This window comes from Eubalaena glacialis, chromosome 6, assembly GCF_028564815.1.
Source record: "Eubalaena glacialis isolate mEubGla1 chromosome 6, mEubGla1.1.hap2.+ XY, whole genome shotgun sequence".
Taxonomy (NCBI): domain Eukaryota; kingdom Metazoa; phylum Chordata; class Mammalia; order Artiodactyla; family Balaenidae; genus Eubalaena; species Eubalaena glacialis.
In genome coordinates, this window is record NC_083721.1 from 61,470,865 (window position 1) to 61,484,998 (window position 14,134).

Consider the following 14,134-nt stretch of genomic DNA (forward strand, 5'->3'; position numbering starts at 1 on the left):
TTTTTATACTCTCCTCCCCCACGTTTTGTGATTTCAATGTCCTACTTTACATCTTCATGCTTATCCTTTTATTTACTGTAGTTATAATCTCTTTTATAATTTTTTCATTGTTTTTTAATCTATGTACTGGCTTACTTGAGTGATCTTCAGTCCTTAACTATATATTTGCTCTTCCTATTGGGATTTTCCCTTTCCTATGGATTCTTCTTTCTATTTAAGGAAGACCCTTCAACACTTCTTTCAGGTTAGGTTTGGTATTGCTGAATTCTTTTAGTTTTTGCCTGTATGAGAAATTCTTTATCTCTTCTTCTATTCTAAATGATAATCTTGCTGGAGAGAGCATCCTAGGTTGCAGGTTTTTCCCTTTCAGAATGTTGAATATATCATGCCACTTCCTTCTGGCCTACAGAGTTTCTGCAGAGAAATCAGCTGATAGCTTTATGAGGGTTCCCTTGTAAACAACTCTTTGTTTTTCTCTTGCTGCCTTTAGAATCCTCTCTTTAACTTTTGCCATTTTAGTGGGTGGGCCAATAGGTTCGTTTGGTTTTTTCCATAAGATGGCTCTAGTAGCACTTATTTGTCTTTAACTTCATTCGAAACAATTTTGTTAGATTGTATGTGACAGCTGTCATATCAGCATGCATTTAAAAAAGGACATCAAAATTGGTGAATTTTTATGTAGCCATCTTAATATTAAAGATGGAAGAAAAACAACATTTTTGGCATTTTAGGCTTTATTATTTCAAGAAAGGTAAAAAAGCAACTGAAATGCACAAAAAGATTTGTGCAGTGTATGGAGAAGGTGCTGTGACTGGTCGAACGTGTCAAAAGTGGTTTGCGAGGTTTCGTGCTGGAGATTTCTCGCTGGATGTTGCTCCACTGTTGGGTAGACCAGTTGAAGTTGATAGCAATCAAATTGAAACAATAATTGAGAACAATCAACGTTATACCATGCGGGAGAGAGCTGACATACTCAAAATATCCAAATCAAGTGTTGAAAATCATTTGCCCCAGCTTGGTTATGTTCATTGCTTTGATGTTTGGATTCCACATAAGTTAAGCGAAAAAAACCTTCCTGACCATGTTTCCACATGATATTCTCTACTGAAATGTAATGAAAACGTTCCGTTTTTAAAACAAATTGTGACGGGCGATGAAAAGTGGATACTGTACAATAATGTGGAGCAGAAGAGATCGTGGGGCAAGCTAAATGAACCACCACCAACCACACCAAAAGCTGGTCTTCATCCAGAGAGGGTGATGTTGTGTATATGGTGGGATTGGAAGGGAGTCCTCTATTGTGAGCTCCTTCTGGAAAACCAAACGATTAATTCCAACAGGTACTGTTCCCAATGAGACCAACTGAAAGCAGCACTCAGCGAAAAGCATCCAGAATTAGTCAAAAGAAAACGCCTAATCTTCCATCAGGATAACGCAAGACCACATGTTTCTTTGATGACCTGGCAAAAACTGTTACAGCTTGTTTGGGAAGTTCTGATTCATCTGCCGTATTCAGCAGACATTGCACCTTCGGATTTCCATTTATTTCAGTCTTTACAAAATTCTCTTAACGGAAAAAATTTCAATTCCCTGGAAGACTGTAAAAGGCACCTGGAACAGTTCTTTGCTCAAAAAAGATAAAAAGTTTTGGGAAGATGGAATTATGAAGTTGCCTGAAAAATGGTAGAAGGTAGTGGAACAAAAGGGTGAATATGTTGTTCAATAAAGTTCTGGGTGAAAATGAAAAATGTGTCTTTTATTTTTACTTAAAAAACCGAAGGCACTTTTTGGCCCACCCAATAATTATTATTCTTGTTTTTTAACATCTTTATTGGAGTATAATTGCTTTACAATGGTGTGTTCGTTTCTGCTGTATAACAAAGTGAATCAGCTATAGATATACATATATCCCCATATCTCCTCCCTCTTGCGTCTCCCTCCCACCCTCCCTATCCCACCCCTCTAGGTGGACACAAAGCACCGAACTGATCTCCCTGTGCTATGTGGCTGCTTCCCACTAGCTATCTATTTTATGTTAGATAGTCTATATATGTCCATGCCACTCTCTCACTTTGTCCCAGCTTACCCTTCCCCCTCCCCTTGTCCTCAACTCCATTCTCTACGTCTGTGTCTTTATTCCTATCCTGCCCCTAGGTCCACCCAATAATTATGGTATGTCTTAATGTGGGTCTGTTTGGGTTTATCTTGTTTGGGACCTTTTGTGCTTCCTGTACCTGAATATCTGTTTCCTTCTGTAGGTTTGGGAAGTTTTCAGCCATAATTTCTTCAAATACATTTTTGATCCCTTTCTCTCTCTCTCCACTTTCCGGAACCCCTATTATGCATAGGTTGACACACTTTATATTATCCCATAGATCTCGTATGTTGCTTTTGTTTTTTTTTTTCATTTGTCTTTTTGTCTGTTTTTTTCTTTTTAACATCTTTATTGGAGTATAATTGCTTTACAATGGTGTGTTAGTTTCTGCTTTATAACAAAGTGAATCAGCTATACGTATACATATATCCCCATATCCCCTCCCTCTTGCGTCTCCTTCCCACCCTCCCTATCCCACCCCTCTAGGTGGTCACAAAGCACCGAACTGATCTCCCTGTGCTATGTGGCTGCTTCCCACTAGCTATCTGTTTTACATTTGGTAGTGTATATATGTCCATTCCACTCTCTCACTTTGTCTCAGCTTACCCTTCCCCCTCCCTGTGTCCTCAAGTCCATTCTCTAGTAGGTCTGCATCTTTATTCCTGTCCTGCCCCTAGGTTCTTCAGACTTTTTCCTTTTTTTTTAGATTCCATATATATGTGTTAGCATACGGTATTTGTTTTTCTCTTTCTGACTTACTTCACTCTGTATGACAGACTCTAGGTCCATCCACCTCACTACAAATAACTCAATTTCGTTTCCTTTTATGGCTAAGTAATATTCCATTGTATATATGTGCCACATCTTCTTTATCCATTCATCTGTCGATGGACACTTAGGTTGCTTCCATGTCCTGGCTATTGTAAATAGAGCTGTAATGAACATTGTGGTACATAATTCTTTTTGAATTATGGTTTTCTCAGGGTATATGCCCAGTAGTGGGATTGCTGGGTCATATGGTAGTTCTATTTTTAGTTTTTTAAGGAACCTCCATACTGTTCTCCATAGTGGTCTGCTGTTCTGATTGGGTGATTTCCATTATTCTGTCTTCCAGATCACTTATTCGTTCTTCTGCATCAGTCAGCTATCCATTGCTTCCAGATTGCTTTTTATCTTGGAAATTGAATTATCTTTGGTACATTTTTTGTTTCTAGTTCCTTGTTACAGTGATCTGTGTTTATATTGATAATCTTTCTTAATTCAGTTAGCATTTTGATTACTACCTTTTTGAATTCGAGTTCTGGTAGACTGGTGAGCTCTGTTTCATTAGTTGTTCTTTTAGGGGATTTCTCTTGCTCTTTTAATTGGGGGTAGTTCCTCTGCTTTTCATTTTAACTTTCTCTGTCTCCACGAATTTAGGAGAAACAGTTATCTATTTTGGTCTTGAAGGAGTGTTTCTATGTGAGAGCATCCCTGTGTAGACTGTGTATGTCCAATGTTTTTGGTGTGAGGGCTGGTTTTGATATGGACACCAGCCATGTCTGTCCTCAGGGTGTACTGGCCGTTGTCACTCTGATGGGGGTGTGGTTGGTGTTGGGGTATCTAAATCCTGTGCAGGGTGTGAGGCAGGACTTCCTCTCTGCTCAGTGGCAGTCACCACCCTGTCAGGTTCCCAGTTGCTGGAGCAGAAGCCCTGAGGGTCAGGCTTGATCAGGCTCTATTACCCTTGAGTGCATGCTCCGCCCCAAAGGTGGGGAGTGCTGAAGGAACTGGGGCTCGTGCACTTACAGAGCACCAATGTGCCACCTAAGTAGGTGACGTCAGCTCTGCTCAGACGCAGCCCAGGGTCACATCTCTTCCCCTGCTGTGTTTGTCCCCGATCGAGTGCAAGGCTGTGGTGTGGAGTGGGTGGGGCTGGGGCATTTGCCAGGCTGGGGCTGGGGGCCAGGGCACTGTGGCAGCCTTCTTACAGGACCGGTCTCCCCCAGATCCAGCATCGAGCTGTGGGGTGGAGTGGGCGGGGCCGGGTGCTCCTGTGGCGCCGCTGGAGCGAGCTCTGACAGTGGTCGCCGGCGCCCCACCTGGCTCACAGCCCAGTCCCCCGGGGCTGTCTCTGAGCAGCTAGGTCGAGCCTTCTCCCTGGGCCTGTCTGCCCCAGATCCTGCGCCGCCAAGCTGCAGTGTGGATGGGGGCGGGGAGTGTTTGCTCAGCTGGGGGATGAACCGCTGCCTGCTCCTGGGGTGCTGCCCGAGTGCCCGCTGACAGTGGCTGCTGCCACCCCACCTAGATCACAACCCAGGCCCCCCCGGGCTGTCTCTGTGTAGCTAGACCGAGTCTTTTCCCATGGCCCGGTTGACCCTGATCTCACACCAGACTGTGGTGTGGAGTGAACAGAGCAGGGGTGTTCGCCCCGTTTGGATTAGGGAGTCTGGTGCGGCAGCAGCCACCAGTGCAAGGCTCTCTCTCTCTGCCCTGACTGTTGCAAGCCAACTTGTGTGCACTCCTTGTGAGTACAGTTAGGCTTCTGCAGCCCTTCTAGCTGTCCCAGCAGTTCTCCCAGCAGCCAAAGGGGCTTGTCTCCTCCGTGCAGGGCCCCGGATGGAACACTCAGACTGTGGCTCGGCCGCACACTCCCCAGGGCAAGGGTCTGCCCATGTGGACCTTCTCTTCCTTTCAGATCCCTCCCAGGGACACAGGTCCCAATCTGATGCCTTTTTTCTGCCCTACCCGGTTAAGTGGAGATCTTTCTTGCAGCTTTGGTTGTACAGAGTTCTTCTGCCAGTTTCTAGTTAGTTTTCTGTGAGAATTGTTCCACACATAGACGTATTTTTGACGTGCTTGTGGGGAGAGGTGAACTCTGTGTCCTCCTACTCCACCATCTTGATCCCTCCTAGGCAAAGAAAAGGCATTCCTAGAAGAGGGCACAGCTTGAGTAAAGGCAGAGGCAAGAATAGCTAACTTTATATTTTCACAAGTAGAGGCATAGATGGGATTTATTCTGGCTTCATGACCTTCTAATGAAGCCCCCCTAGAATGCATTTCAGTCCCCATTAATTTTATGGCCAATGGTTGGTTGATGCTTCTGATAATGTTGATTTTTTTGTTGGTGGAGGTATTACTGTTCAGTTACAAAAGGCTTCAAGGAGTGGAGCTGCTTAATTTGCTTTCTTCTTTCATCCATTCAGTCCACCATTTATAGCTTCCTGTACTCGGCTATATGACCCACTCCCCGTCCTTGACCCTATCTCCCACTTTCACTTGCTGTTCACAACTTTCTTCTGGCTACACTCCCATTTTCTGACTTCTGCATTTTAGCTCCTACTGTTCTATCCTGACTGAAATGCTCTGCCCCCTGGGGGAATCTTCCTAGATCGCCTTTGCCTGCATTTATCTTCCTTCCTCTGAACTCCTAAAGCACATGGGCACAATCACTGGTTTGGTGCTTATTTATAGTCTCTTTCTATCTACCTACCTACCTACCTACCTATCTACATCTATCTACCTACCTACATCTACTCACCTGAGGTCCACCAACTCCTTGACATTTTGTGTGAAGTTGTATGCGATGTGCATATGTGCATTTTCTGGAGAGCAGGTCTGCGACTTTCATTACTACCTCACAGGGGTCTATGATTCCAAAGTGGTTAAGAACTACAGTATCAAGGCAATACCAGACATATAAGAAGTACTAGTTTGGCTGAGAAGAACTGGCCAAGTGCATAGCTGAGCTCTAATTGCAGAACTACACAGTAACTGCTGACAATGAGAGACTTAGGTCTGGAGACATCTCTTAGTCCCACCATGTATATAAAAAATACCAGATTTGTAAAATTATAAATCTATATCCAATTACAAATTATATACACCTAGAGGTGGTATAGATATGCAGAATTAAACCTCATGGTCTTACTAGGAATCATCTTTTCAGTGGTACTGCAATTTCTCACCCACAGCTTTTCTATACAATATTCTTTCGTTCAAATAAAATTAAGAACTCACTCTGAGTATCAATTTTTAAGTGTTAACGTTCCTTTTAAAAGATCCATTAGTGTCACTCCTGCAATAAAATGCATCCATTTGTGTACCAAATATCTATCATACACCCATGTACTAGGCTCTGTCATGCTGAGGATATAGTTGCGCGCAAGATGTGATGGGGAGAGACGATAAACATGTAAACAATAAATGACAATTTCAGAGAGTCTTAAGTGCTGTGAAGAAAATAGGGCAGGTTATTGGATAGACGGGAATGGAGGCAGGTGGCGTGCATCTGAGTGGAAACCTGAATGGTGAGATCTGGGTCACGTGAGAGCTGTGACACAGACGTGAGCGTTGTTCATCTGAGGAGCACTGGGGGAGGCCAGTGGGGCTGGACCATGGTGAACAAGGGGCAGAGTGGGAAGAGATGAAGTCACAGCAGTGCTTTTACATCAAGTGGACTCTGGCTGAGAATTTACTTCTTGTTGAATGCATGGATTCACATACTGATTTTCTAACTAACTTCAAACCCTAAATAGGACCACTATCTTACTATTGTATTTTAGTTTACAAATGAGATTGAATTAGAAAATGGGGAAGAAGACTGACTTAGCAAGAAGAGGATGATTTGGAGCCAGAAAACCTGATTTGGAGTCCAGGCTCCACCACTTGTTATTTGGGCAGTTCATCGACCTGAGCGGCTCCACCATTTGTTATTTGGGCAGTTCATCGACCTGAGCGTAGCTTCAGTTTCTTTGCTTGAAAATGAGAATCCTGACATCTGCCCCCTCCCCTCTGGCCTATATTCATCCATCAGATGAGATGGCATGTGTGAAAGCCCTCTTACTGCCCTGTGTCACATAAGGCAGCTGTCCCAGTGAATCTCTCGGTCTGTTTTTGGCAGCTGAGAAACAGAAAACAAAGGCGGACAAAAAGGGTGTTTAATAGTAATACATTAACAATGACAATAAACAAAACAATAGCTATTATTTTGGGCCAAGCAGTACATTAACTGAGGTCCTATGTGACCTTGTTTAGTCCTCACAACAACGCTGTAAGACCGGTTCTGCGGTTATTCTCATTTTATAAAAGAGGAATAGGGAGGTTCAAATGCGAGCATTTCTTCAAAGGCAAGTCCTCTGAATACCCTCATTCATTGCCTATTTATTTTAGACAAAATTAGAATCAACTTGCTTATGTTTTTTCTGCCCCCAGATTTTAGTACCTGTAAATTAAACAAGGGTGAGCAGGTTTTGCTGGAGGTGGGCACCCTGCTGGCAACAAGATAGAAACACTTTTACAAAAAACCAGACACGCACACACATACACACAAATGAAAACAAAGCAACCAAAAGTGAATTGACATAGTGAGAAAAGGGACACTTCTACACCTTCACAACAGTCTTCACACCTCAGAACCTGGAGGCTTATGCCCACCACATTAACTGGTGCTCCTAAGGAATGACATTAAATCACCAAAAAAGGACAGATCATTTGTTTACTCTCCAAGGGAAGGGCATAATGAAATTTAGAACATTTTTATCCAAAATGCTTAAAGTTATAAAACAAAGAAAAAGCATACTTATATGGAATACCTTATTCCCCAAAGACACTGAATTAAATGTCATCACTGTATTATAAATATTAATATGACACATAGTATGATTCTACTTATATAAAGTTCCAAGTCTTGAAGGGTGCATACTTAGGAGGTATAAATAAAAAGAAGTGCAAGGAAATGTTTATCATAAAGGTCAGGAGAGTAGTTTACCTTCAGGAGGAAGGGGTGGGACCTGTGATTGGGGAGGAGCCCGTGGGGACTTCTGGGGGCCAGCAGTGTCCTACTTCTCAACCTCAGGAGTGGTGGCAGGGGTGTCCACCTTCTAGTTCATTAAGCTGTATTTGTAGGATTTAAGCACTCGTCTATATTTGTGTTATATTTCACAATAAATAATGTTTAAAAAAAAGAAATTAAAAAGAAAAAACTATGACAAAGAACACAGTACCTCTGTTTAGGTGTGTTTCATGTATTTCAAAATTCACTTTTTTTTTTTTTTTAATTTTTATTGGAGTATAGTTGCTTTACAACGTGGTACTAGTTTCTACCGTGTAGCAAAGTGAATCAGCTACATGCACAATTCACTTTATTCTCTTGCCGGTCCTGTGAGGAAGGGAGGGCAGGCATCCTCCTCCCCTTCCTCATTTTAAAGATGGGGACCCTGGAGTTCAAGGGGGTTACTCTCTTGCAGTCATGCAGTCAGGGGGCGAGCTGGGGCTCCCACCCCTGCCGGGTATCTCCGAGTGCCCAGCTCTCGTAGCCTCCACCTTATCTTTTCAGATACATTCCAGGCATAGAATGTATTGCAGAGCAACTGTGAAATCAGTGAGGGAATTTTCGTAGAGATGAAAACCTCACCTGTCACTGTGCTCCTCCGCAACCCTGTGCTTGTTCTGGAAATCGATCCTGGCCTCCCTGACCACGTTATACCAGGCCCTGAAAATCTTCTTCTGAAGAAAATGTACACACAGTGTTTGTACTTCTTCCTCTAGGTCAGTCAGGTACTGGGGATGAGAACAGGGAAAAAAGTGAGACAAATAACATCACAGACAAAGAATTCAAGCAAATAAACAGTACAAAAGAGAAAGAGTCGAACCAGACACAAAACAAAGGACACTGGAGGCATAAGGAGAAAGGATGATGTGGCAGCCAAGGCCATATCCTCTGTAAGGTATTAAAAGATAATAATGGAATCAGAGGGATAGAAACAGTTACAAGACTGAGGGCGTAGGTTTCTAGTAAAATCACTTGAGCAATTATGGGACAAGAAAGAAGAAATTAGTATAAAAACAAAAGCTGATGTAATGACACATTACAGTTTATAGGGACACTATGTGAAAAGAAACCTGCTTAAGATTTTATACTAACAAAACATTGATCTGACATTTTCAAATTCATTTCAAAGCAGTGAATTGAATTGCCTCTTCTATATTGTTCTTGAAAAAAACATAATGACTGTTGACATCTGGAGTGCACCTAATTTTCTTACATAGGGTTGGGCAGAGACATGTATTTAACACTCCCTTCATTGGGGCCTTACCTGTAGCCAGCTCCGGATGACTCTCCTAAGTAATATTTGGGAATAAAATTGATCAGCTTTGGCCATCTTCCTAGCCAGGCTTTCCTGACTCCACTGGAACCAGGTCAGCAGGCATTTCCTCTGTAGGGCCAAAGAGTGATGTCCTTTGGCCACCTGGACAATTTTTTAAATGAGAAAAGGAAATTATTCCTTATATGTTAAATCATTTAAGGAAATACACATCACCTTGGCAAGTGATGCTGTAAACCACATACAGGCAGTTACTAGAGAGAATAATCTTACGGACATTCACCTATGTCCTAAAAGCTTTGACTACTGACTGTATTACATGGGGACTTTAGATTCACATCATGCATAGCCTTTCAATGCTGACTCCCTGAAGACCACAATGGCTGGCTGGTTATTCAGGAAATGGAACAAACAACCTCCAAAACCATTTTGTCGCTTGCACTGAGTTTTAAAGTGCGTGGGTGGCAACATTCTTGGTTCCTTCTCCTGGAGCTTGGGCAGCAACTGCATAACAAACCTCTCTTTATTATATGTGCTTAACCACTGTCTAATCGAGGAAATGCCAATACTTTCAATTAGTTCTGTAGAATGAGCTGTCACTAGCACTGAAATTTAGACATTATCAATAAACCACAAACCATTTGATAGAAAAATAACATGCTGAATAATTTAATATCTTACCAACTTAAAGGGCTCAGAGTATCATTCTACCAAAATAAACATACAACTCAGACTTTATAGATTTTTTTTAAAGTAACTGTTAACAGTCTCTTAAGAGGCAGAGGGAAAAGCCCTTCTCTCTTAGTCCTCCCCATTAGACATTTTTCTGAGTCTTGTCTCACCACTGAGCACTGTGAATGTGACTGATCTAAGTGAGTCTCTTGGCAGTCACACATACTGGCCAAAATGACCATCACAGGAGGTCTCTGTGACACCTGGGAGCCAAAAGGCAAGGGGAGCCAGAAACACACAACCTCCTACCCTCTCTGCTCTCCATCTTCTAGGAAAACACAGAGAATCAGGGAGAAAAAGAAAGATAATCAGAAGATCCCTTAAAAATTCTGAAAATTGTTATTGGAACAAATGAAATATAGCACATGTGAGTTTAAGGGGAAATGCTAAATAACTCTTCTGAAAAAAAACAAAAACAAAAACGTTATAAAGAAGCCAGGAACTGTTTAACTGGACCCTTTTTCTTTCTTAATTTTTTCTATCCCTTCCTGGATGTCAGCTCTGATGGATGGAGAAGATACTGCTTCCTCTTGGCTGTCCTCCAGAACTTTTCCTTTTACTTCTTTATTGTTTTTTCTAACTTTCTTACGTCTTCTTTTTTTTTTTTTTTTTTTTTTTAACTTTCAGCTGGTGGTTAGTATCTACATATACCTCTGATTCCTACACAGCACAAAAGACATGCCTGAACTGGGCAGGATTTTTGGAGGAAGGGGTTGCTGAGCTCCATTCTAGCTTTGTAACCAATGTGCTGTGTGACCTTAAGCAAGTCGGTTTTCCTCTCTAAGACTCAGTTCCCTTATTTACAAATTGAAGAGAAGGAGAGGATTACTAATATTCTAAAATTCTATTATCTTGTGTGGTAGGCTGAATAGTGGCCCTCAAGGATGGCCACAAACTAATCCCTGGAACCTGTAAATGTTACCTTACATGGTAAAAGGGATTTTGCAGATGTGATTAACTGAAGGATCTTAAAATGGGGAGATGATCCTGGATTATATGGGAGAGCCCTAAATGTAATCACAAGAGTTCTTGTAAGAGGGAGGCAGGAGGAGCGGCATCAATATGAGATGTGACATGAATGTAAGAGATTAGAGTGAACTGAGGAAGGGGCTATGGGCACTGGGATGCAGGCAGCCATTAGAAGCTGAAAAAGGAAACAGTTTCTCTCCTGGGAAACTCCAGAAGGCAGTTGTCTGCTGACACTTTGACTTTAGCCCAGCAAGTCTGATTTTGGACTTCTGACCTCCAGAAATTTAAGATAATAAATTTGTGTTTTAAGCCACTATGTTTGTGGTAATTTGTTATAACAGCATAGGAAACTAACACACTTGTTACAAACTAGAGAGGTGATTCTCAAAATCACCTACTTGGATTAGACTACTTGGATCAGAATCTCCTGGGCTACTTTTTTTTTTTTTTAATATTATAGTCTTTTATTCTACTGTTTTGGTTTTTTTTTAATTTTTTTTTTTTTTTTGGCCACGCCATGTGGCATGTGGGATCCTAGTTCCCCAACCAGAGGTCGAACCTATGCCCCCTGCATTGAAAGCACAGAGTCTTAACCACTGGACCGCCAGGGAAGTCCCTGGGCTACTTTTTAAAAATGCAGATTCCCTGACACACCGCCCCCAGCCCCCTGGCCAACAACCCAGACCTACTGAGAACACCTGGAGGTGGGAACAGGAACTTGCATTTTTATAAGCTCTCCAGATGGTTTTATGAATAGGAAAATTTGGAAATGCTGGATTCAGATCTGTGTTCTCCTGTTTTTATTTTAATTAGGTTTTTCTATATTTAAGGCCTATAACTGTCATTTTGAACTCAAACTCCTGTTTCTTTTTATATTCTTATAAGTAAATTTTAAAAAATTTAATTTGATTATTCACCCATAGATTATTTTGTTTCTAAATTTTATAACTTTCTTGATTTTACTCGGTCAAAAACAGGGACCAAAAAAGAAGAGCTGATAAGAATTTAAGAGTGAGTTTTTCTACTTCCTGTCTGCTTTTTCTTTGTGTATTAATAATTAAAAACAAAGAAACAGACAAAAGCCAGACAGAATAAACAAAACTAGGAGCGCTCAACTGGATAACAAACTATCTGATATGACTAATGTTTGTTGTAGTATATTCAAGAAGCAAAATTCCATTCAGATTTCATTTCCAGACTCATTCACTCAGAAAACTATGGCTCAGCCCTCCCATATCATTACCAGAAAAATAGCAATGCTTGGGGCACAGATGGATCAAGGCCTCCAAGAGGAGGGATCCTCATGCCCTCAGGCCTGACCACCACAAATTGGCCTCCTTAGCTGGTTTGAGATACTCAGTGGTTCCAGAACCACCGGTTAGGAGGCAGAGGACAAAAAATCAGAGACAGAAATACAGTGGGGAGGGCATTTAGGGAAGATAAAAAGAAGAAAGTGTGAAAATAGGAAGAGAACAAAGAGAATGAAGGGTGAATAGATTGGCTAGGGGAGGAAAAAGTAGCCTAAGTCACGTTCACAAAGGTACAACCTGCAGCATTACTGCATGCAGTGGGATTCTTATGGTACCAGAGCATTATTGTTCATCTTTAATCCTGGTGTTCATAACCAAGAAGATTAGCCTTACTTTTCAGTATTAACTTGGCCAAATGTGTAAATAAGAGTGGTCATAACTGGTATGCATTACTGACCTTATTATGAAATAGAATTCTAAAGATAACATCTTATCTATTTTGAGCTTTTGATCATTTAGTTAAATGCCGTGTTCTGTGCACTGGATAAATTTGAATTTCAGTGGTATTTGATTTCATTTATCCCTGTGTGGTAGAGTGGATGACTATTCCGGATAATAGGATCAGACACCCACACACTTGCATGTGATTTTATCCTGTCTCCCAATGGAGTAAATGGAGCCTCTTTCTCCTCTCAGTGACCTTGAGTTTGGCCCTATGACTTGCTGTGGCCAATGGAATGTTAGTGGACATGATACAAGCCAAGGTTTCATATGGGTTTACATAATTGGGTTTGGCCTTTGTATCTCAGACATTTGCCAGGTGAAAGCTTGCCCTGAATAACAGCTGGAGCCAGAAAGAGGCTGTGGAGAGATCTGAATTTGATCTAAACTGGCCCACAAACATGTGAGTGGGAAATAAATACCTGAGTTGTAAGCCACGATATTTCAGGGCTGTTTGTTAGGCAGCTTTATTGCAGCAAAAATCTGATTAGTATACCTTACGGTAATTATTTTTCCTTTATTACATAGCTATACACGGCTAAAATTGAGAGAGGCCTCTATTCATCCTACCTTGGAGGTCTCTAATAAAAAATGTACTCTAGTTTTTTCCAACCTATTCAGTTACAGAAGTCTTTCTCTACCTTGGAAGACCAAATTCAAACTTTTATCTAAAACAGGTAAATATCCACACTCAATTCATTTATCTTTCTGACTTTTAAATCTCCAAACGACCTCCAAAGCCTCATTGGGTGTTTATCCTATTTTAAAGTCCACTTGCTGATTTTGGGGGGATAAGAGTGTGACACTATACCTGGAGGTTTTGCTTGCTTTGCATTCTCAGTCTCTTCCAAGGCTCCAGACCTTTTTTTCTTAGCAATACACTTTCATAATGTTCTTTGGCTATTGCTTCCAGCTGCTGGTTCCTCTTAATTCTCTTCTGCTTCTCTAGTTCTTTCTGGAAAAAATAAATAGGTAAAAATGCCAAGGAGGAACCAAAATAGTGACATAGGAAGTTCCTGAACTTCCCTCCTCCCTTGGATGCACTGAATGTATAGCTACACATGGAGCACTTCCCTCTAAAAGAAATCCAGAAACTAGCTGTGTGACTTTTCCACATCAAGCAAATGAGAAAATACCTACATTGATACATCAAAAATATTGACAGGAAAGGCTGAGACACAGGCTTGCCATAAACGCCATCCCTGGCTCAGTGCCCTATAATAGGGAGGGAACTCCCAACTCCCAGCTTCTTCCTAAGGAGTGAAGGATTTGGACTGCACATCTAGCACCCCAACTTTAAAGACAACCATTCAAGCAAGGGATGGGCCCCCCAAAACACCAACAAGGCTTGTGTCCACGAGACACACAAGACTATAGCAAACAAAGAAACAGGTCTTATTGGATGAGAGTACTCACTGTGGCTATGCTCCTATACTCACTCCTATGCTCTCAGGACTCAGTCCTGAGAAAGCAGGCAAAAAGCCCATCTCCCAGTCTTTCCC

General features: G+C 41.6%; 1 protein-coding gene across 2 annotated transcripts in view; it reads right to left on the bottom strand.

The window, feature by feature from the left end:
* The window catches only part of CCDC191 (coiled-coil domain containing 191), a 101,691-nt gene that overhangs the window by 4,317 nt on the left and 83,240 nt on the right, over positions 1–14,134 (bottom strand). For both annotated transcript variants that reach the window (XM_061193100.1, XM_061193098.1), the window contains 3 exons: positions 13,444–13,587; positions 9,172–9,324; positions 8,490–8,635 (listed from right to left, as the gene is read on the bottom strand). In XM_061193100.1, coding sequence (XP_061049083.1) covers positions 8,490–8,635; positions 9,172–9,324; positions 13,444–13,587 — 443 coding nt within the window. The remainder of the gene's footprint in view (positions 1–8,489; positions 8,636–9,171; positions 9,325–13,443; positions 13,588–14,134) is intronic.